The 22950-nt window shown below is 59.5% G+C and overlaps 1 protein-coding gene across 2 annotated transcripts; it reads left to right on the top strand.

Moving 5' to 3' along the window:
- The first annotated feature begins 1873 nt into the window (after positions 1 to 1873).
- On the top strand, positions 1874 to 22413 carry FAH (fumarylacetoacetate hydrolase). 2 transcript variants are annotated; one of them, XM_036355494.1, is made up of 14 exons: positions 1874 to 2050; positions 5076 to 5186; positions 7774 to 7895; positions 9328 to 9377; positions 10460 to 10550; positions 11452 to 11549; positions 11665 to 11717; positions 14955 to 15108; positions 15973 to 16103; positions 17415 to 17490; positions 18100 to 18146; positions 19639 to 19740; positions 20869 to 20986; positions 22188 to 22413. In XM_036355494.1, exons 1-14 carry the CDS (start codon positions 1970 to 1972, stop codon positions 22265 to 22267), a joined length of 1314 nt encoding a protein of 437 aa, XP_036211387.1. In that variant the 5' UTR covers positions 1874 to 1969; the 3' UTR covers positions 22268 to 22413. The 2 variants fall into 2 exon arrangements, with proteins under 2 accessions (XP_036211387.1, XP_036211388.1); XM_036355495.1 differs by having other exon boundaries at positions 1875 to 2050; positions 15009 to 15108.
- The last annotated feature ends 537 nt before the right edge of the window (positions 22414 to 22950 follow it).

Below are 22950 nucleotides of genomic sequence, written 5' to 3'. Positions count from 1 at the left end.
ATATATTATAAAAAAAAGAGAAACCAAGGGATGCCCGCGCTCACGGCGTACGTAATTCAAAGTTACGTTGCAGATCCCCGCCAACAGGAAGTCACAACACAGATCTCCATCCACTGCTCTATTACTGTCACCACTCAAAGCATGGCAGCCTCTTCCGCCGGTGAGAGTGACGGGAATGAAGCCTGTTTGGCCAGGGAAAAGTGTTCAGGAGAAAAATGGAGGGCCAGCCCGAAAAACTGCCCTTCGTGAAGTTCACAAAGATGGGAAAATGCCGTGCATGCAAAGGGAACAAACAGCCGGAGCCCGGTTGCCGCAGTGGATAGAGCGCCCGTCTGTGGACAAAGGTCCCGGGTTCGATGCTGGTCAAGGGCACAGGCCCAGGTTGCGGCTCGATCCCCAGTACGGAGCGTGCCGGAGGCAGCTGATCCATGATTCTCTCTCATCACTGATGTTTCTATCTCCCTTCCTCTCTCAAATCAATAAAAATATATATTTTTTTAAAAACACAAAGTAACAAGTAACGAGAAAATGAAGAATGGAGGTTTCTGGGATGATAGGCAATCTTTTTCTGTTTTTTTTAAATATATTTTATTGATTTTTTAGAGAAGAAGGGAGAGGGGTAGAGAGTTAGAAACATCGACCAGCTGCCTCCTGCACACTCCCTACTGGAGATGTGCCCGCAACCCAGGGACATGCCCTTGGCCGGAATTGAACCTGGGACCCTTGAGTCCGCAGGCCGACGCTCTATCCCCTGAGCCAAACTGGTCAGGGCTGTTTTTTGTTTGGTTTGGTTTATTATCATTGTAACGGGCATGTTCAACATACCCCCACCCCGAAACGGAGAAAAGGAAGTAGAGTGTATTTGCAAGTGACTTCCAGTGGTTTTTATTTTCAAACACAACAGTTTTGGCCTTTTCAGACACTTATATGTAATTAGAGGGTTGGCAGGTCTATTTTAAAACGATGAAATCTTCCCCTTCAGTCATCCTATGGCCACACACACCCCCGCATAGAACAGGCCACATCAGCTGGGGGTCGGTTGCTTTCGTCACTAGTTTTGAATCAATCCCTGAGGCATCATGGAGCGCCCCTCTGTACCCCGTGTTTTGCTGGGTGTTGACCAAGCTGCTCACAGAATGAAACCTTGCTGCCTTTAAGGGGAGGGTCAGGCCTGTGCAGACTGAACAAGTCAAGAGCCCGCGGGAGGCCGAAACCGGTTTGGCTCAGTGGATAGAGCGGCGGCCTGCGGCCTGCGGACTGAAAGGTCCCAAGTTCGATTCCGGTCAAGGGCATGTACCAGGGTTGTGGGCACATCCCCAGTGGGAGATGCGCAGGAGGCAGCTGCTCGATGTTTCTCTCTCATCAATGTTTCTAACTCTCTATCTCTCTCCCTTTCTCTCTGTAAAAAATCAATAAAAATATATTTTAAAAAAAAAAAAAAAAAGAGCCCGCGGGAGAATGGCTGGGTCCATGGGGCGGGGCTTTTCCCGGGGGCGTGGTCAGTGGGCGGGGCTCCCGGAGCCGTGGTCAGAGGGGGCGGGAGTATCGGGGGCAAATTGGGCGGGGCTTCCGGAAGGCGTGGTCAGAGGGGGCGGGAGTATCGGGGGCAAGAGTATCGGGGGCAAATTGGGCGGGGCTTCCGGAAGGCGTGGTCAGAGGGGGCGGGAGTATCGGGGGCAAATTGGGCGGGGCTTCCGGGAGGTCTGGTCCGCGGGGACGGAGCTGCGAGAGGCGTGGCCTTTGAGGCGGGGCTGAATGGAGGCGTGGTCGGGGGGAAGGGGCTGCCGAGAGGCGTGGTTAGCAGGGTCGCGGCTGCCGAGGGGCGTGGCTAGTTGGGCGTGGTTTTTCGGGGGCGTGGTCAGCGGCGGGCTGTCCGTCACGTCGGGGGGGCGGGCCCGCAGGAGTGCTCCGGCGGGACGGACCGCGGCGCTGAGTCCGGAGTCCCGCTCGCGGCTCGGGTCCCGTCAGCATGTCGTTCGTGCCGGTGGCCGAGGACTCGGACTTCTCCATCCACAACCTGCCCTACGGCGTCTTCTCCACCGCAGCCAACGTGAGCCGGGGGCGCGGGCGGGCGACCCCTCACCTTGGACCCCTCACCCGGGAGGGACCCTCCCCTTCCGCTCGGGCCTCCCCGCGCCGTCTGCACGCCCGGGGGAACCCCGAGGAGCCCCGGGGAGCCCCGAGGAGCGCGGGGGGCCGGCCCACTCTGCACCCGAGGAGCGGGTCGTGCGCGCCCGCGGGTTCCCGGTGCCGCTGCAGGTTTGCGTGGGAACGAGATGCAAACGGAGGTCGCCCGCCGAGGCAGCGTGTCCCCAGGACCCCGCGGGCATCGGGGGCGCCCCTGCCCTCGGCGATCGCGCTCCCAGGCCGGCGGGACCCCGGGTCCCCGGAGCGCGGGCGCCCCGTGTCGTCCGGGGCTTCGAGGCCGCGGGGCTGGGGGTCCCTCCGACGCCCTGGGGGGCCAGGAACCCCACTCTCCCTTCGCGCGGCCGGGCCCGGCGACCTTCCAACCTTGCGACATGCCGGTTGGACATTCTTGCGACACGCACGCCGGTTGGAAGCCGCCGTGTGGCCTGACTTGGGTGGACGTGAGCCCTGAAGACGGGCTCATGGGCAAACGGGGGTGAACCGGCCCCGGGTTGGGGGGGGCGCTGGGGGCTGGGGGGCGGGGAAGGGGACCCCCATTCCTTTGCGGGTGTTGGTGGTCATGTTGCTTAGACGCCGGCTCCCAGCTTTCAAGGTGAAACCGCAGAACCCCAGACCCGGCCTGCACCCCTGGGTGCCGCCTGGGCCCCTGCCCCCAGGGTGACCTTTGGCCCCCAGGCAGGGTGCCTCTGTGGCCACCCTGCAGCCAGTGCCTCCGTCCATTTGTCGGTCTGGGACAGCCGGCCTGTGGCCGAGCACCTGCCAGGCCTGGGCAGAGGTTGCAGGGACACGGGGCGCAGAGACAATGCGGGGGGGGGGGGGGGGGGCGGGCAGCTTAAACCGTAACCCGATGAGCACCCCAGCGGCTGCGAGGCCCTGGTATTTGTCCCCGGAGGTCCTGGCCTCACTGTTTCGGGGAGCACCCAGCGATGAGGGGGGGACGCTGTGGCCAGAGGCAGGTGGGGTGCGGGGACGGGCTTTTTCTGGAATCACCGCCCCTGGCAGGGCGGCCAGTGGCCTGCAGATCCGTCCCCTTCTGCTGTGTTTTTTTAAAATATATTTTTATTGATTTTTCAGAGAGGAAGGGAGAGAGAGAGAGAGAGAGACATATCCATGATGAGAGAGGATCATGGATCGGCTGCCTCCTGCACGCCCCACACTGGGGATGGAGCCCGCAACCCGGGCCTGTGCCCTAAGAGGGAATCTTACCCGGGACCCTTCAGTCTGCAGGCCGACGCTCTATCCACTGAGCAACACTGGCCGGGGCTGGGTGCTGTTTATTTTATTTTTATTTTTTAAAGTATATTTGTATTGGTTTCAGAGAGGAAGGGAGAGGGAGAGAAACATCCATGATGAGAGAGAATCATGGATCGGCCGCCTCCTCCACGCCCCACACTGGGGATGGAGCCCGCAACCCCGGGCGTGTGCCCTGACCAGAATCGAACCCTGACCCCCTGGTTCATAGGTCGACGCTTAGCCGCTGAGCCACGCCGGCCAGGCTGTTTGTTTTTATTTTTTTTAATTTTCACCCGAGGATCTGCTTTTATTGATTTTGTGGTTTTGGGTTTTTTTGTGTGTGTGTGTGTTTTGTTAATCCTCACCTGAGGATAGTTTTCCATTGATTTTCAGAGAGAGAGGGAGAGACAGAAACATCGATGTGAGCGAGACACATCGATGGGTCGCCTCCTGCATGCACCCCGACCAGGGCCCGGGCCGGGGAGGAGCCTGCCACCGAGGTCCGTGCCCTTGACCGGAATCGAACCCGGGACCCTTCCGTCCACAGGCCGGCGCTGTATCCATGAGCCACACCGGCCAGAGCGGCTTTTATTGATTTTGGAGAGGAAGAGGGAGAAAGAGAGAGACATAGATGTGAGAGAAAAGACATGGATTGGTTGAGGCCCATGGATTGAACCCACAACCTTTTGGTGTAGAGCAAGCATGTCAAACTCGCGGCCCGCGGGCCACATGCGGCCCACAATGAGTATTTCTGTGGCCAGCCAATGTAACGGTATGCAAGAGAGGTTTTAATAAAAATTTAATCACTTAATTTTTACAATGTCCTGTTGTACATCATTATGAACAGCGAGCTACAAGGTTCGCTGTCATCGTGCTGCATTCGCGTCCCTCACGCGCCTCACGCGCGGGCGCACCGTCTCTCCCCACTGACACCGGCAGCGAAGGTTCCGGCAGCCGGTGGCCACGTCCTTAGTCTGGGACTGACCTGCTTGGTGTGGCAACAGGAAATACCTCGCTCCCGGAGAACGAGAGAAATGGGTTTATCTGCGTGAGGCTTATCCATTTGTGCAGGGACTCAGGGTCTGGTGAGTTCATGTCCAAGAAAAAAATAATGATTTTTATTAAAACGTTCTATTACTTTATGTGAACAATGACTCGTTTATCTCAGCCTTTGCATTCAGCACGGCTCCATCGAAACAAACCTAGTTCTATGAAAATGGAAGCTTTAGTTTTTTCGCGGCCACATCCATGCAAACCTTGTTTGTTTGACCCGCGTTCGCCTCTGAGTTTGACACGCTTGCTGTACAGGATTGATGCTTCAACCAATCCAGCCACTGGCCCGAGGCTCCCCCGCCCCACGCCCCCCCGTTTCCTGTGGGAATCTGCAGGGACAGCCACGAGGGACATCTGGGGGAGATCGCCCCTTCCCACCACCCTCTGGAGAGTGCTGGGGTGGGGGCTTGGCCTCTGGCCTTCCCGAAGATTCCAGGGCCTTTGGGCCTCATCGAAAGCTGTCACTGCAGCGGTTTCAGCCCCTTGGGGGGCACGGAAAGCTGGGGTTCGGTGCTAAGGACCCGGTCCCTTTGTCCCTCTACGGGGGGCCCTTGGGCTCCTCAGCAGACAGACGTTCTGGGTCGCTGAGCCGCGCTCGGCTGAGGCTTTCCCCTGCGCTGACCGTGCCGCCTTCCTCCCAGCCAAGATCGAGGATCGGCGTGGCCATCGGCGACCAGATCCTGGACCTGAGCGTCATCAAGCACCTCTTCACCGGGCCCGTCCTCTCCAAACACCAGGATGTGTTTGTGCAGGTAGGGCATGGCGGCATGGCGTGGCCTCGATCCCAGTGGCCCTGCAGAGCCGGACCTACAGCCCCGGGGGGCTGGGGGGGGGCACGTGGCGGGGGGGGGGGGCGGGGACAGCTGGGCCCAGTGCCCTCTGTGTTGGCAGCCTGCAGGGTACACACCTGTGGGATGTGACTTCACTCCCCTGAAGAAGGTCTGGTGCTTTTCTTTTTTTAAAAAAAATATATTTTTATTGATTTCAGAGAGGCAGGGAGAGAGAGAGAGAAACACCAATGATGAGAGAGAATCATGGATCGGCTGCCTCCTACACACCCTCTACTGCGGGTGGAGCTCACAACCTGGGCATGTGTCCTGACCAGGAATCGAACCCAGGACCCTTTAGTCCACAGGCCGACGCTCTACCCACTGAGCCAAACTAACTATGGCTTTAATATATATATATATATACACACACTGAGTGGCCAGGTTATGATGACCACCCCATCAGTACTTCATGGACGCTTCCAAAAATACAGAATATTGAGAACTTCCTAAGCAAATACTCTCAAGGTTTTATTATTATTATTTGCATAACTAATTCACTTCGTTGTACCGATGGGGTGGCCATCATCATCTGGCCACTCTGTGTGTGTTTGTGTGTGTGTGTGTGTGTGTGTGTGTGTGTGTGTGTGTGTGTTATTGATTTCAGAGAGGAGGGGAGAGGGAAAGAGAGAGGGGGAAACACCAATGATGAGAGAATCATCGATCGGCTGCCTCCTGCACGCTCCCTCCTGGGGATCGAGCCCGCGATCCAGGCATGTGCCCTGCCCTGGATTCGAACCGGCGACCTCCTGCTCCCTGGGTCAACACTCAGTCACTGAGCCGCACCCGCTGCAGGCATCGTCCCATCCCAGGGGTCAGGAGGGAGAGTGGTATCCACTGGGCACCTGCTCTGGGCCAGGAGTTTTCCACACACAGCGCCCTCCTGGCCCGGTCCTCACAGCGCCTCTGGCGTAGACGTCGAACCCTCATTCGATGATCTGAAGGGAGACGTGGCTCTCCCGGCTCACTTGGCTCCACGTGTTGGACCTGGGGCTGCACCTCCAGCCTTCGGCATTCACCAGCGCTTTCTCTGCCAGGCCGCACTGGCTAAGCTACCTCTTCTCTTCTTTTTCTTTTTAAAAATTGTTTTTACTGATTTCAGAGAAGAAGGGAGAGGGAGAGGGAGAGAGAAACATCCATGATGAGAGAGAATCATGTATCCGTCACCTCCTGCACGCCCCCCACTGGGGATGGAGCCCGCAACCCGGGCGTGTGCCCCGACCGGGCATTGAACTGTGACCTCGTGGTTCATAGGTCAACACTCAGCCACTGACCCACACCAGCCGGGCTCTTTTAAAAAACATATATATATATATTTTTACCGATTTCAGAGAGGAAGGGGGAGAGAGAGAGAGAAACATTCATGATGAGAGAGAATCATGGATTGGCTGCCTCCTGCATGCCCCTCACTGGGGATCGAGTCCACAACCCGGGAATTGAACCGTGACCTCTGGGTTCATAGGTCGATGCTTAACCACTGAGCCACATCAGCCGGGCTCTTTTTCTTTTTTTAAAAAATGTATTTTTTACCAATTTCAGAGAAGAAGGGAGAGAGAGAGAGAGAGAGAAGCATCCATGATGAGAGAGAATCATGGGTCGGCTGCCTCCTGCACGCCCCACTGGGGAATCGAGCCCGTAACCTAGGCATGTGCCCTGACCGGGAATCGAACCGTGACCTCCGGGTTCATAGGTCAACGTTCAACCACCGAGCCCCACTGACCAGGCAAGAAACCTTTTCTTGACTTACTGACGGGGGTGTGCATAGACCAGGGGTGGGCGAACTTTTTGACTCGAGGGCCACAATGGGTTCTTAAACTGGACCGGAGGGCCGGAACAAAAGCATGGATGGAGTGTTTGTGTGAACTAATATAAATTCAAAGTAAACATCATTACATAAAAGGGTACGGTCTTTTTTTTTTTTTAGTTTTATTCATTTCAGACGGGCCGGATCCGGCCCGCGGGCCGTAGTTTGTCCACGGCTGGCATAGACTGTGATAACCCGCAGACTGGAGAGTCCGGTGGAGCCACACAGCCACCTCCCACCGAGGGCCAGGCCGAGCGGCACCGGCAGCGTCCGACAGCGGCTCCTGGCTCTGCCCGTTGTGTGTGCGAGTCCGTGAGGGGCTGAGTCCCATCAGGAGAGCTGACCCCTCTCCCCACCTTGATGCACGGGCGACAGAGCTAAGAGTGAGCGTCCTGGACGTTGCCGTGCCCAGGAGAGGAGTGACAGGGCCCTGGAGGGCAGGCCGGCCTCCCCTGTGGGCAGGAGGGGCTCCGCCCAGCACTGTCCCACCCGTGACCTTCTCTCCCATCCCACGGAGGAGCGCCTGGTCCTCTCAGCTCCGCCCCGGACCTGCTGGTGGGATCAGGGAGCAGTCCCTCCATCTCTCTTCTCGGTTGCGTATTTGGTTCATCCTCACTGGATCCCCATGAGGGGGCGTGCAGGAGGCTGCCAATCACTGACTCTCCTCATTGATGTTTCTCTCTCTCTCCCTCTCTTCCCCCGTTGCAGCCAACTCTCAACAACTTCATGGGGCTGGGCCAGGCCGCCTGGAAGGAGGCGCGCGCTTTCCTGCAGAACCTGCTGTCCGCCGGCCAGGCCAGGCTGCGGGACGACGCGGAGCTGCGCAAGCGGTGAGGAGCGCGCGGGGACGTCGGGGGCCGGGGCGGGGAGGGCGACGGTGACGTGACAGCCGGGACCATTCGCAGTCACCGCAGGGCTGCCCTGGCCTCGGGGAGCCCCGGCCCAGGCTGCCCGTCCGTGGCAGGGCTCCGGGGGGACTGAATTACCCCTGGCCACTGGCCCCCTTCCTGCCTCATCAGCATCAGCCGGTCCTTTTTTTAAAAGTTTTTTTTTTTTAATACATTTGTGTGTTGTTGTTTTTTTAATATATTTTTGTTGATTTCAGAGAGGAAGGGAGAGGGAGAGATAGAAACATCCATGATGAGAGAGAACCATGGACCGGCTGCCTCCTGCACGCCCCACACTGGGGATGGAGCCCACAACCCGGGCCTGTGCCCTTGACCAGAATCGAACCCGGGACCTTTGTTCACAGACTGACGCTCTATCCACTGCGGCAAACGGGCTTGGACTGTTTGAACCCTGACCTCCTGGTTCATAGGTCAATGCTCAACCACTGAACCAAACTGGCTACGGCTAAGTTTGTTTGCTTGTTTTTTAAATATATTTTATTGATTTTTACAGAGAGGAAGGGAGAGGGATAGAGAGTTAGAAACATCAATGAGAGAGAAACATCCATCAGCTGCCTCCTGCACGCCCCCCACTGGGGATGTGCCCGCAACCAAGGTACATGCCCTTGACCAGAATCGAACCTGGGACCCTTGAGTCTGCAGGCCGATGCTCTATCCACTGAGCCAAATCGATTAGGGCAGGTTTTTTTAAAAATAGGGGAGGCTAGGGGACTGTCAAGGGCGGGGGGGAAAAAAGGACACATATGTAATACCCTTTGTAATACTTTAAGCAATAAAAAAAAAAAGAGAGAGAGAGAGAAAATATATATATTTTTATTGATTTCAGAGAGAGGAAGGGAGAAGGAAAGAGAGATAGAAATGTCAATGATGGAAAAAATGAAAAAAAAAAAAGTAATAAATAAATAAATAAATAGAGAGAAAAAAAACAAACCAAAAAAAAAAAAGAAACATCGATGATGAGAGAGAATCATGGACCGGCTGCCCCCTGCGCGCCCCCCACTGGGGATGGAGCCCGCAGCCCGGGCCTGTGCCCTGAGCGGGAATCGAACCCTGACCTCCTGGTTCCTAGGCTGACGCTCCACCACTGAACCACACCGGCCGGGCCCTCCGTGTCCCTGTCTGGTTCCGAGTGGAGGGCTTGCGCCCGATTCCTAGGATGAGATCTGCAGCCAGAGAGGCGGTATCTCGGCTTTAGTGGGTGGACCCCTCCCCGGCCCAGCCCCGCCTGGAGACAGTCACCCGGCAGCGCGCACAGGATTCTGGGAGGGGCTGGGCTGAGCCTGCGGGTGGCCACCCCCAGGGGGCGCCTCGGCTCGCCACGCGCTTGACCCTGAAACCCCTGGCTCTGTTTCAGTGCTTTGGTCCCCCAGGCTCTCGCCACCATGCACCTCCCGGCTGCCATCGGTGAGTCCCTGCTCGGGGCGGCCTCCTGGGCCAGCGTGGCCGGTCCCTGCTTCCTGGTGGGAGGGGCTCTGGGGCTGGGACCCCCCTCCCCATCACCGACTCGGGCCCAGTCGAAGGCTGGAGCTCTTCTGTATTGTTTGTTTCTCAGTGAGGAGTTCTGACATAATGTTCTATTTTTTTTAATTGTTTAAATACATTTTTATTGATTGCATTTTTTAAAAAATATTTTTATTGATTTTTTACAGAGAGGAAGGGAGGGGGATAAAGAGTTAGAAACATCGATGAGAGAGAAACATCCATCAGCTGCCTCCTGCACACCCCCCACTGGGGATGTGCCCACAACCCAGGTACATGCCCTTGACCGGAATTGAACCCAGTACCCTTCAGTCCCCAGGCCGACGCTCTATCCACTGAGCCAAACTGGCTACGGCTTGATTGAGTTTTTTAAAAATATATTTTTATTGATCTAATTGAGGAAGGGAGAGCTAGAGGGAGAGAGAGAGAAAAACATCCATGATGAGAGAGAATCACGGACCGGCTGCCTCCTGCACGCCCCCCACTGGGGATGGAGCCCGCAACCCGGGCCTGTGCCCTTGACTGGGAATTGAACCCTGACCTCCTGGTTCGTAGGTCGGCATTCAACCACTTACCATGCTGGCCAGGGTATTTATTTTTTGATATATTTCTTATTTCAGAGAGGGAGAGAGAGAGAAAATCAATGACGAGAGAAAATCATTTATCAGCTGCCTCCTGCACGCCCCACACTAGGGATCAAGCCGGCAACCCGGGCCTGTGCCCTGACCGGGAATCGAACCCTGACCTCCTGGTTCCTAGGTCGGCGCTCAAACACTGAGACACGCCGGCCGGTCTGAAACCATTTTTTAGGCTCATTTGTGTCCATCTTGTGCTGAGCTTTGGTGCCAATGCTGTGGGGGGTGCCCCCGCCTGCCGCCCCTCGGAACGGGGTGCCCAGGAAGCTGGCTCTCCTGGTTCCTGTCAGCCCATCCTTGGCATGTCCCTTCTCTGTCCGGAGGCACCCGGGTCCCCGATGGGCTCTCTCTCTCTCCGACTTCCCTCCGCAGGTGACTACACGGACTTCTACTCCTCGCGGCAGCACGCTGCGAACGTCGGGATCATGTTCCGGGGCAAGGACAACGCCCTGATGCCCAATTGGTACGTCCCAGGCCCGAGTCCGACGGTTCCGAGCCTGTCCGTCCACTCCCAGCGGCACGCGGTCCCGGGAGCGGCCAAGTCCTCCTGGGGTTCCGAAAACCAGTTGAAGGAAAAACCGACGGTGATGACGATCACATGTCACCCCTTCTGGAAACAAGGGTCTCAGCGTCTGGTCCTCTCAGCTCCGCCCGGACCTGCTGTGGGATCAGGGGGCAGTCCCTTCATCTCCTATTTTTGTCCATCCTCACCCGGTCCCCACTAGGGGGCGTGCAGGAGGCTGCCAATCAGTGACTCTCATCATCCATGTTTCTCTCTCTCTCCCTCTCCCTTCCTCTCTGGAAGCAGTCTATACTAATGATAGAGGAATCTGCTAACTTTCCGGGACACCGTCACAGTAACAGTAACAACTGAACAGCAGGCTGTGTGGGGCGGGCAGGCCGGCAGGGGGGTTAGTGAGGGACGACCAAACGAATGAACAGCAGAGCAGGCTGCATGGGGCAACCAGGCCAGCAGGGAGGGGCAGTTGGGAGCAACCAGGCTGGCAAGGGGGGCAGTTGGGGGCGACCAGGCCAGCAAGGGAGACAGTTGGGGGTGACCAGGCTGGTGCGGGGGGAGGGGTGGGAGGGCAGTTGGGGGCAGGCAGGCAGAGGCGGTTAGGGATGATCAGGCCGGCAGGGGTGGCAGTTAGGGGCGATCAGGCAGGCAGGCAGGCGAGCAGTTAGCCAGGGATCCCGGATTGGAGAGGGTGCAGGCTGGGCTGAGGGAGACCCCCTCCACCCCGTGTATACATTTCGTGCACTGGGCCTCTAGTAAAAGTAGATCTTTTTAAAAAAGAATGCTGACATGTCTTCTGCCACACGCGACGGCACTGACGCCGGTGCCCTTTGCCTCCCTCCGCCAGGCTGCACTTACCCGTGGGCTACCACGGCCGCGCCTCCTCCATCGTGGTGTCGGGCACGCCGATCCGCAGGCCCATGGGCCAGATGAGACCGGATGACTGTGAGTGCCCCGCGGCCAGGCCCCGCCCGCGCGGCCCCGTGTCCCCACGCGTGTCCCCACGCGTGTCCCCGGGCCCGGCCCTCACGGCAGCCCCTTGTCCCCGATGTCGTTGCAGCGAAGCCTCCCGTGTACGGCCCCAGCAAACTCTTGGACATCGAGTTGGAAATGGTAAGCGTCTGTGGGGTCTCGGGGTCTCCGCGTGGTGTTGGCACGGGCTCTCCGTAACCAGGATGGCAAGCCCGGCCGGTGTGGCTCAGGGGTCGGCCCGTCGGCCCCAGCACCAAGGGGTTTTGGGTTCAATGCCAGGTCAAGGGCACGCACGTACCTGGGCTGCTGGTTTGATCCCCAGCTCCGTTCGGGGCACATGCAGGAGGCAACCAATCGATGTGTCTTTCTTGCATCGATGTTCCTCTCTCTCTCTCTCTCTCTCCCCCCTCCTTCCCTCCTCCGTCCCACTCTCCCTAAATCAATGGAGAATACCCCTGGGAGAGGAGTCACAAAACAAACAAAAAGAAGCGATGGCTGGGTGCCACATGGTGGAGCCTGGCCCAGCCGGGGAGAACAGCCTGCCTCATAGAGGCACTTTCTTTCCTGTTATTTTATTATTTTTTAATTAATTAATTTTGTTGTTGTTAATCCTCACCCAAGGATATTTTCCCATTGATTTCTAAAGAGAGTGGTGGAGCCCTGGCCGGTGTGGCTCAGTGGATAGAGCGTCGGCCTGCGGACTGAAGGGTCCCAGGTTCGATTCCGGCTAAGGGCACAGGCCCGGGTTGCGGGTTTGATCCCCAGTGGGGGGCGTGCAGGAGGCAGCCGATCGATGATTCTCTCTCATCATTGATGGTTCTATCTCTCTCTCCCTTCTTCTCTGAAATCAATAAAGAAATATATAAAAAAAGAGAGAGAGAGAGAGGGAGAGACAGAGAGAAATATCGATGTGAGAGAGACACATCGATGGGTTGCTTCCCGCACGTGCCCTAACCAGGGCCCGGGCCTGGGAGGAGCCTGCAAGCAAGTATGTATCCTTGACCTGAATCGAACCCAGGACCCTTTGGTCTGCAGGCTGATGCTCAGTCCACTGAGCCACACCAGCCAGGGCATGGAGGGACTTTTCATAGCCACGCCCATGGTTTAGGTGAGGCCTGGGGAAGCTCTGGGTGTCCACTCACGGCAGGTGGAGGAGAAGGGGTGTGGGCTCCCCACCCGCCGCCCCAGGGCTGTGGCTGTGGAAATCCAGGTCGGCTGGAGGCAGCAGGAGCTCCCGGTCTGTCCAGTCCTGCCTGCTGGTCTATTTCGACTCTGTCCAGAGAAGGAAATGTGTGGGCACCTCCTGGGGGGTCCCCCAGCCCCAGCAAGGCCCTCTCAGCCGGCCTGCTGCCTCCTGCTGCCGTAGCCACGGTGCCCCGTGGACCCCAGAGCAGGTCTCCCAGCCCAGACCCTCCAAGCCCAGGTTGGGGGCGCCCTTCTCTCCGGGTGCATCGAGGACTCTGCGGGCAGGTGCTTCCCGGTGCAGAGCCGGGGAGGGGAGGGCAGGGCCCCTGGTCTTGGCTGCGGTGCGACCCGCTCTCAGCCGGGGCCCTGGGTCTGTTGTCTGACCTGGAGGAGATGTTTGCCATGTGTAAACACTCATCACTCAGCAAATAGGACTCCGGTTCTGTTTTTGCAAATGTCACCGTGACTCTGTGCTGTTGACGGTCATCGCCCCAGTTTGCCCCCATGACGTGTGGCTATTCTGCTGGTTCCTGGCCATTGTGTTGGGGGTGTTTTTCTCCCCGGGGCGGTGGGTGATGGGCTTGGGGTGGGGAGGGTACACCCCACCGGCTTCTTGGCTGCGTTTTGGAGGCAGCCTTTTGATTTTACACGAATAATTATTTTTTTCCCCTTTTTTGTGGGTGAATCCTCACTTGAGTATATTTTTTCCATTGATTTTTAATATATATATATATATATATATATATATTATTGATTTCAGAGAGGAAGGGAGAGGGAGAGAGAGATAGAAACATCAATGATGAGAGAGAGTCATGGATGGGCTGCCTCCTGCACGCCCTCCTGCTGGGGATCGAGCCCGCAACCCGGGCATGTGCCCTGACTGGGAATCAAACCATGACCTCCTGGTTCATAGGTTGATGCTCAACCATTGAGCCGTGCCAGCCGGGCTCCATTGACTTTTAGAGAGAGTGGCAGGGCAGTGGGGAGAGACAGAGAGAGAGAGAAAAACATCGATGTGAGAGACACACATCGATTGGTTGCCTCCAGCACATGCCTTGACTCGGGCCGGGGATCAAGTCTGCAACCCAGATTCTTGCCTTTGACTGGAATCGAACCCCAGACCCTTCAGTCCACAGGCTGACGCTCTATCCACTGAGCCACACCTGCCGGGGCTGATCCCCTCAGTTGCCACCAGCCTCACGTGTCGTCGGGTCCTGAAATGCAGAGCTGTGGGGGGCAGCAGGGCAGAAGCCAGGCGGCTGCTGTGCTTGGCGTTCAGGGCTGATCAGAAGGTTCATGGGCTGGAGTGCCCCAGCTCCCCGAGGCGGCCATGGGTCCCCCGAGGAGCAGCACACGACTTAGAAATAGAACCGGACACGCAAGGGGGCTGGGCCGCCTGTCCCTCCCTGAGCCGATGCGGCCGAGACAGGCTGGCATCGCCTGTGAGCGTTGATTCCAATCCCGCCGGCAGCGTGGGGAGCAGCAGGTCACCCACAAACATCCGCTCTGCCCCCACCACCGGCGGCTGCTTACACTGGGGAGAAGGACAGAGATGCATGGGGAGGAGGCAAAGGGTGGGCCAGGTGGGTGGTGCACAGGCAATTTAGGCTGGGGGTCTGCAAAGGCCTGTGGGTATGCAAAGGCTGGGGGTCTGCAAAGGCCTGTGGGTATGCAGAGGCTGGGGGTTTGCAAAGGCCTGTGGGTATGCAGAGGCTGGGGGTTTGCAAAGGCCTGTGGGTATGCAAAGGTTTGGGGGTCTGCAAAGGCCTGTGGGTATGCAAAGGGCTGGGGGTATGCAAAGGCCTGTGGGTATGCAAAGGGCTGGGGGTTTGCAAAGGGCTGGGGGTTTGCAAAGGCCTGTGGGTATGCAAAGGCCTGTGGGTATGCAAAGGCTGGGGGTCCTCAAAGGGCTGGGGGCCCTGGTTTCTGCAACCAGGTTGTCATGTTTCCATGGTAACAGGCAGGTCCTGGGTGGGAGGATGGGCTGCACTTCCAGGTGAGCTCCCAGGTCCCACTGCAGCTCCCATCAGGCCAGGCTAATAGGCGCCTCCTCTACTCAGAACAGCACAGTCGCGGTTAACTGAGCGTGATCGCTGTGTCTTATGGTTCTAGCTGGCCCCCGATATCCCCCTCCCGCCCCCGTCAGAAACACTGCATTCGGGGCCTGAGACAGGCCTGACCTTTGCCCTCCAGGCGCGCGACCTGGGGCGCCCGGTGAGCCCAGACCTCACCCGCTCCCCGCGGCAGGCTTTCTTCGTAGGCCCCGGGAACCGCCTGGGGGAGCCGATCCCCATCTCCAAGGCGCAGGAGCACATCTTCGGGATGGTCCTGATGAACGACTGGAGCGGTGAGTGGGGCTGCCCCCTGCAGACGCTCCGCTGCGGGCGGAGACGGGGTGTCGGGGGCGTTTTCCCAGAGGCCCCGCTGGCTCCCTGGGGGCGGTGCTGGCTCGGGGAGCCCGGGGTGTGGGCATGGGCCCCACACAGACTTCTCCGCTCTGAGCCCCGCGTTCCCCTCCCCGGGCCGGGGACACGGCTGAGGGCACAGCTAACAGGTCTGAGCACTGTGTGTGGCCGTCCGAATGCCTCCTGGCGAGACTTCTTCTTAATATATTTTTATTGATGTCAGACAGGAAGGGAGAGAGACAGAGAAACATCCATGATGAGAGAATCACGGATCGCCTGCCTCCTGCACGCCCCCCACTGGGGATGGAGCCCGCAACCCGGGCCGGTGCCCTGACCGGGAATCGAACCCTGACCTCCTGGTTCCTAGGTCACCACTCAACCACTGAGCCACACCGGCCGGCCGGGCCTCCTGGCGATCTTATCATCCCCATTTTACAGATGAGGCACTGAGGCACAGAGAGGTCTCCGTTAGTTGCTGAGCTACGGTTTCCATCAAACTCAGCAGCCCAGCTTCCGAACCTGCCTCCACCCCCGGCCCATGCGGGAGGGAGACGGTGCCTGGGAGCGTCCAGCCCCTTTACGGGGGACCATCCCGCCTGCCGGGTCATCCCGGCACAGTGACACCCCCCCCCCAAAGGACCTCTGTCCTGGGCATCGGAGGCCGATAGCCCTTGGTCCGGGCAGCCTGGGTGGGGCCTAGTGGGGGCGGCCGTGCTGGGCACCTCCGCCCCGGGGTCAGGGGAGGAGGGAGCCGGGGGCCGAGGTCCGGGCAGCCTGGGTCAGCCCTGCCCGCCCTCCTCCCGCAGCCCGAGACATTCAGAGGTGGGAGTACGTGCCGCTGGGGCCGTTCCTGGGGAAGAGTTTCGCAACCACCATCTCCCCGTGGGTGGTGCCCATGGAGGCCCTCATGCCCTTCGTGGTGCCCAACCCGGAGCAGGTGAGCGCCCGTCCGCAGGGAGCCCCGCACCCCGGCCCTGTGCGCACCGTGACCTCCAGGCAGGCGCCCATCACTCCGCTGTGCTGTCCCCGCCCCCTCCCCCGCCCGCCCCCCCACCCCCCTCCCCGCGCACAGTTCTTTTGGGGGAAAACACACCGTTTTGTAACCTGCGGAACCCTCCCTCTGAGGCCAGGGGACCTGGCATTTGGCAGGACAAAGAGTCCCTGCCAGGGTCACCGCATTGCACAACGCACCAGGCGGCCGGTATTGTCTGTGCGATGGCGCCCCCCGGGGGCCACGGGGGAGAATGCACTGGGAGCTGGTCCTGGAGCTGATGTTCCGGCCTCGTCTCACCCTCGCCCCCCCTCCCCCTCCCCGCGTGGCCTCCCCCAGCGCCCTGTGACCCCCCGGCCAGTGCCCTGGCCCAGTTTCCCTGCGTCTCCCGTCCTGGGCTGTGGCCACGTGACTCCGTCCTCCACCCCTGCCCGGCATCTCCCTGCTCGAGCCCCACCCCCACCCCCACCCCCTCTGCGCCCCTGCACCCAAACACCCCCCTCTACAGCCCTTCCCGGTCACCACCTGGGCTCAACCGGCAGGACTCTGGCCACTTCCGAACCATTGATTACTCAGCGTTTTTCCGTTATTTTTATTATTTTTAAAAAATATATATTTTTTTATTGATTTCAGAGAGGAAGGGAGAGGAAGAGAGAGAAACATCCATGATGAGAGAGAATCATGGACCGGCTGCCTCCTGCACGCCCCGCACTGGGGATCGAGCCCACAACCTGAGCATGTGTCCCGACCGGGAATCGAACCCGGGACCCTTCAGTCCGCAGGCCGACTCTCTACCCACTGAGCCACACCAGCTACGGCTCTTTTATTTTTCTGTTCTTTTAAAAAAATATTTCTTTATTGATTTCAGAGAGGAAGGGAGAGAGAGAGAAACATCAATGATGAGAGAGAATCATGGATCGGCTGCCTCCTGCATGTGCCCTGACCGGAATCAAACCGTGACCTCCTGGTTCATAGGTCGACAAAACTCAACCACTGAGCCAGGCTAACCCGACTGCGCCCCTCCCTGCCTGTCTGGGGCGCCCCTTCTTTGGCCCCTGCACCTCTGACCTGCCCCTCCCTCAGCCTCGCATTCCCTGGAGTCTGGCTCATGGGACCACCCTCACCTCTCACGGACCAGGGACCTGGCGCTGGGTCGCTGGAGAGCTGCCCCTCTACCCCGTGTCCTCCGCTGAGCTCCCCCCCCCCATTTCCCCCCCCACCACCACCACTGACCCTCTGTGTGCTCTGCCCTCGCAGGACCCCAAGCCGCTGCCGTATCTCTGCCATGACCAGCCCTACACGTTCGACATCAAACTCTCTGTCGCCCTGAGAGGTACCATCCAGGGTTGGAGGGTGTGGCCAGGGGCTCTGGGCTCCTGAGCTCGGGGGCCGGCAGGGGGGTGAGGGGGAGAAGGGGGGGTATTTCCTGCTGCAGCCTTAGAGACACGTCTTTTCTTTTTTTCTTTTTGAAAATATATTTTAATTGATTTCAGAGAAGAAGGGAGAAGGACAAAGAGAGAAACATTGATGATGAGAGAGAATCATGGACCGGCTGCCCCCTGCACGCCCCCCACTGGGCATGGAGCCCGCAACCCGGGCCTGTGCCCTGACCAGGAATCGAACCCTGACCTCCTGGTTCCTAGGTCGACGCTCAGCCCCTGAGCCCCGCCCGCCGGGCCCTGGTTGAGCCCTGGGTGTGCCCTGGCTGGGGATCGAACCCGAGTCCTTGGCGGATCAGAACGAGACTCGGACCAACTGAGCTCCGGCCAGGGCCGCGCCGATGGCTTTTGGGACTCATTAGGCAAACATGAGGTTGGGCGGTGGGCAGCTCAGGCCACAAAGTCCACCCTACAAGGTGGTTTTTATTGGGGTTTTTTGGTTTTATTCCTTCTGAATGGACGGAAGTGAGTCCCTCTGTCCATGTTCCCCGTCTCTCCCACAGGAGAGGGAATGAGCCAGGGCGTTCCCATCTGCAAGTCCAATTTTAAGGTAAGCGTGGGCGCTGGGCCAGCCGCGGACGGACGGACAGACGGACGGACGGACGGATAGGAGGGACCAGGAGAGCCGTTCCCTCTGGCGGGAACCGGGGAGCAGCGTCCATGTGGGGAGATGCTGGAGGGTCGCCTGTGGACGCCACGGAGCCGGCCCTGGGTCACGAGGCCTTCAGAGGGAGGCCAGGGATTTCCTGGGAAACCACTCATGTTCCCGGGAGGGTCTAGTCTGGGCTTCTGTCCAGCTAGGGCAGCGGTTCTCAACCTTCCGGCCCTTTCAATACGGCTCCTCGTGTTGTGACCCAACCATAGAATTATTTCCGTGGCTACTTCGTCACTGTCATGTCGCTCCTGTGATGAATCGTCACGTAAATATCTGATCTGCAGGATGGTCTTAGGCGACCCCTGTGAAAGGGTCGTCCGACCGCCAAAGGGGTCGCGACCCACAGGTTGAGAACCGCTGAGCTAGGGGCTGGATGGGTCAGAGTGACTTTTTTTTTTTAAGTGAACTTCTTTTTTCAGAAATGTATTAATTACTATTTTTTTAATCCTCACCTGAGGATAATTTTCCCGTTGAATTTTAGGGAGAGTAGAAGGGCGAGGGGGAGACAGACACATCGAATGGTTGCCTCCCGCACGACCCGGACCGCAACCGACATACATGCCCTTGACCCGAATCGAACCCAGGACCCTTCGGTTCACAGGCTGACGCTCCATCCACTGAGCCAAACTGGCTAGGGCTGAACTTTTTTTTTTTTTTTAGTATATTTTTTAATTGATTTCAGAGAGGAAGGGAGAGAGAGGGAGGGAGAGAAACATCAGTGATGAGAGAGAATCACGGATCGGCTGCCTCCTGCACGCCCCCCACTGGGGATGGAGCCCGCAACCCGGGCCTGTGCCCTGACCGGGAATCGAACCCTGACCTCCTGGTTCATAGGTCGGGGCTCAACCACTGAGCCACGCTGGCCGGGCAAGAGTCGTTTCTGAGGAGTCAGTCCTCTGCCTGGACGGGTGGCTCTGGGGGTGGCAGATCTCGGACACTGTGGGCGTGGGGAGGCGCGGGAGGACCCTGCACCTGAGCCTGTGGGAGGGGCACATGGTCCCGGCCCCCCACCCCCCCCACCCGACCTCCCTGCAGGTGCCTTGTTCCGAGGCCCTGGGTGGGAGAAAGAACTTGGGGTCTTTGCTCACGAGGGGCCTCTGCCGTGGTGAGGACCTTGTGCCCCTGGGCTCGGGGGGGCACTTGAGGGGCAGAGTGTCCTTAGGGACAGAGGAGTGGGCTGCACGTTGAGGCTGTGAGGGGAAGGTGGGTGGGGGTGCAGGGCTGGCACAGAGGGGGGTGGTCCCTGGGCTGCTGTCATGGCCCAGAGGAACCTGGGAGAGCGGGTGCGGTGTGGGGGGGAATCCGGGGGGCCTGGAAGAAGCCCGGGGGCCGCTGTGCAGGCCTGGCTGTGTGAGGGCCCATCCCCCGCCCCCCCCCTCGCCCGCAGCACATGTACTGGACGATGCTGCAGCAGCTCACTCACCACTCCGTCAACGGCTGCAACCTGCGGCCCGGGGACCTGCTGGCTTCCGGAACCATCAGCGGGCCGGTGAGTACCCACCTCACGCAGATCCAGCCCCCCACGCCCCCCTCCCTGCTCCCCACGCAGCCCCCAGGGCCCCAGCTCACCCCCCGGCGGGCGTGTGGACGCCTCTGTCCTACTCTGCTTCCTCCACGTCTGGGTGGGGGAGGGGCTTCCTTTCCAAACTCAGGGCGAAAGGGCCCGGCCTGCGGGGCTCAGTGGCTGAGCGTGGACCGAGGAACCAGGAGGTCAGGGTTCGATTCCCGGTCAGGGCACAGGCCTGGGTTGTAGGCTCCATCCCCAGTGGGGGGCGTGCAGGAGGCACCGATCCATGGTTCTCTCTCATCATGGCTGTTCCTCTCTCTCGCTCCCTCTCCCTTCCTCTCCGAAATTAAAAAAAATTAAAAATATTTGTAATTTCAAATTCTGAGGGAAAGAGACGGGCATGGGAGCAGGAGGCTGTGTCTGTCGGGGCGGGGGGGACGGTGGGGGGAGGGAGGGAGAAGCAGCCTGAGTGTGTGGTGTCACCATCCCACACTGTGTGCTCCCAGGATGGCCTGGCTGCTGTGGTCTCCCCGCCCCGCCCCACCCCCATCCCCGTGCCACTGTCAGGCCAGGGTAGGGTCTCAGAACCCCAGAGATGGTGCCTTGCCAATGAGGTGGGGGGTGAGGGGGAAGTGCATGTGCCAGTCCCTTCCGGCCAGGTCCTGACTGCAGCCTCTTGTCCCCAGTGGGGGGCGGGGCCTGGCATCCCCCCAGGGCGTTCCTGTGTGGTTCCACCAAGGCAGGGTCTGGGGGGGCCCGGATCCCCCGCCCCCGCCCGGGGCTCCCAGGTCTTGTCCGTGTGGAGCCGACAGGCTACCCAGAGGTGGGTCCCTGTGATACTTTCTTTGTTTTTCTTCTTTCTTTTCTTAAAAATATATTTTTATTGATTTCGGAGAGGAAGGGAGAGAAAGGGAGAGAGAGAGAAACATCAATGAGAGAGAATCACGGACCGGCTGCCTCCTGCACGCCCCACTCTGGGGATGGAGCCCGCAACCTGGGCCTGTGCTGTGACCGGAATCGAACCCTGACCTCCTGGTTCCTAGGTCCACGCTCAGCCACGGAGCCACGCCCGCGAGGCCCTGTGACACCTCCTGCCTTTTCTGTCCGCAGGAGCCAGATAGCTTCGGCTCCATGCTGGAGCTGTCCTGGCGCGGCACGCAGCCCATCGAGCTGGGCATCGGGCAGACCCGGCGGTTCCTGCAAGACGGGGACGAAGTCATCATCACAGGTGCGGGCGCCTCCTGCCCGTGTGCGCTGTGCCGTCTCCTGCCCGTGTGCGCTGTGCCGTCTCCTGCCCGTGTGTGCTGTGCCGTCTCCTGCCTGTGTGCGCTGTGCCGTCGGCTGGGTGGCGTCTGGCTGGCTCGGCCCCCCTCCGGCATCCCCATGTCTGCTCGCTCTGTCCCTCACCCCAGCCTGGGGCCCCAGGGGTTCTCCATTGGACCCTCCCAGACCACAAAGGCCCCGGATGCCCTGCTCTGTCCCCGGCTCCCTGCGCAGAGCGAAAAAACAATGTCAGGTCGCCGTCCATCTGGACTTGGCGGAGACCCGGGTCCGGGTGTCTGTGAGACAGGGGAGGGGGCGGTGGGGGCCAGCTTTGCCCACCGGGACCGAGTAGGGGGGTGGAGTGAGAGGATGTCATCGCCGCCTGCATTCAGGAAGCAAACGCAGTCTGTGTCTTTTGCACATGCTGTTCCCTCTGTCTGGCATGCCCTTCCCGGCAAACTCCTACTCACCCGTCAATGCCCAGCTCAGATGTTCCCTCCTTCCTGCCCTCTCGGCGCCTGGCTGCCTTCTCTCCTCTAACCCTTGTCTAGACGTGCTGGACCCTCCTCTCTGCCTTCCCCTCAAAATATCCTTGGGGGTGAGGGGGGATTCAATGAATGGCACTAACGCCAGTGGGGCATCTATTCTGTAGGCGAGCATGTGCTGGGGGAGGGGGGCTACGCGGGGCATTTAATCGGATCCTCATGTACCTGAGAGACGGGGGCCGTTACTCCTGTTCCCAGGTGAGGGGGCCGAGCTCAGTTTTCTGTGTGTCCATCTCATCTTGCCGACAGTCCTCCCTGCTGTGCTTGCTCATTGAACCCATTTCACAGATGGGGAAACTGAGTCACGGGGCCGGTCGGTGGGGAAGCCAGGCTTTGAACTCGGGCCTCTCGCTTCAGGCTAAACCCAAACCCACGCGGGAAGCTGTGCAGCCCCTTGGGGTGTTTCCCGAGGGACCGTGGGGGGGGTTGGGGCCCGGAGTCCCACCTCGAAGTCCCCTGACGGCTACGACGGGCTGTCCTCCCGTGGAAAACGCACTTCCGTCCTCCCGTCGGCGCCCGCCCGCCCCGGGCCCGGCTCCGTGACGGCTGTCGCTGCCGCTGCCCAGCCTCTGGTTCCCGTGCCCCAGCGGCCGCCGCTGACCCCTGTCCCCTCTGTTCCAGGACACTGCCAGGGGGACGGCTACCGCGTGGGCTTCGGCCATTGCACGGGGAAGGTGCTGCCCGCCCTCCCACCGGCGTGAGGTCCTCTCGGGCGTCCTGGACACACCTGGCTGGACCCCCAGCTGCCCCCCCCACCACCGACCCCGGGACCAGGGGCCCCTCTGTGGCTGTGGGCCCCTCCCGCCCGCCTTCAGGAACAAATGAATAAAAGCCATGGTGCCCTGTGGGCGCAGTGTGGGCGTCTTAACTCGGCGGGTCGAGGTGGGAACCGCTCCCCGGGGAGCCATTCATTCGTCTGTTTTTATCAGTGAGATGGCGCGGGGGGGATGGGGGGTGAGCTGGGGGGGGATGAACCCGCACCAGTGGACACACAGGCTTGTGGGTCCCTCGGCCTGGCGTCCGGACCAGGACCCCTTGGGCATTGAGCCAGCGCCTGGAATTCTGGGACGGCTTCAGGGGACAGGGAGGCACGGCTCTCCCAATCCAATTAGAACATGCAGCCCCGGCCAGTGTGGCTCAGTGGCTAGAGCGTCGGCCTGCGGGTTGAAGGGTCCCGGGTTCGATTTCGGTCACAGGCACATGCCCTGGTCGCAGGTTACCCGGCCCTGGTCGGGGCGCGTGCAGAAGGCAACCCATCGACGTGTCTCTCTCTCACATCGATGTTTCTCTCTGTCCCTCTCCCTTCCACTCTCTCTAATCAATCAATGGGAAAAATATCCTCGGGGGAGGATTCACCAAAAAGAAAAATGAATAAATAAAATTT

Source organism: Myotis myotis, unplaced genomic scaffold (genome assembly GCF_014108235.1).
Source record: "Myotis myotis isolate mMyoMyo1 unplaced genomic scaffold, mMyoMyo1.p scaffold_m19_p_22, whole genome shotgun sequence".
Classification (NCBI taxonomy): domain Eukaryota; kingdom Metazoa; phylum Chordata; class Mammalia; order Chiroptera; family Vespertilionidae; genus Myotis; species Myotis myotis.
This window is presented reverse-complemented; position numbering and strand designations above follow the sequence as displayed.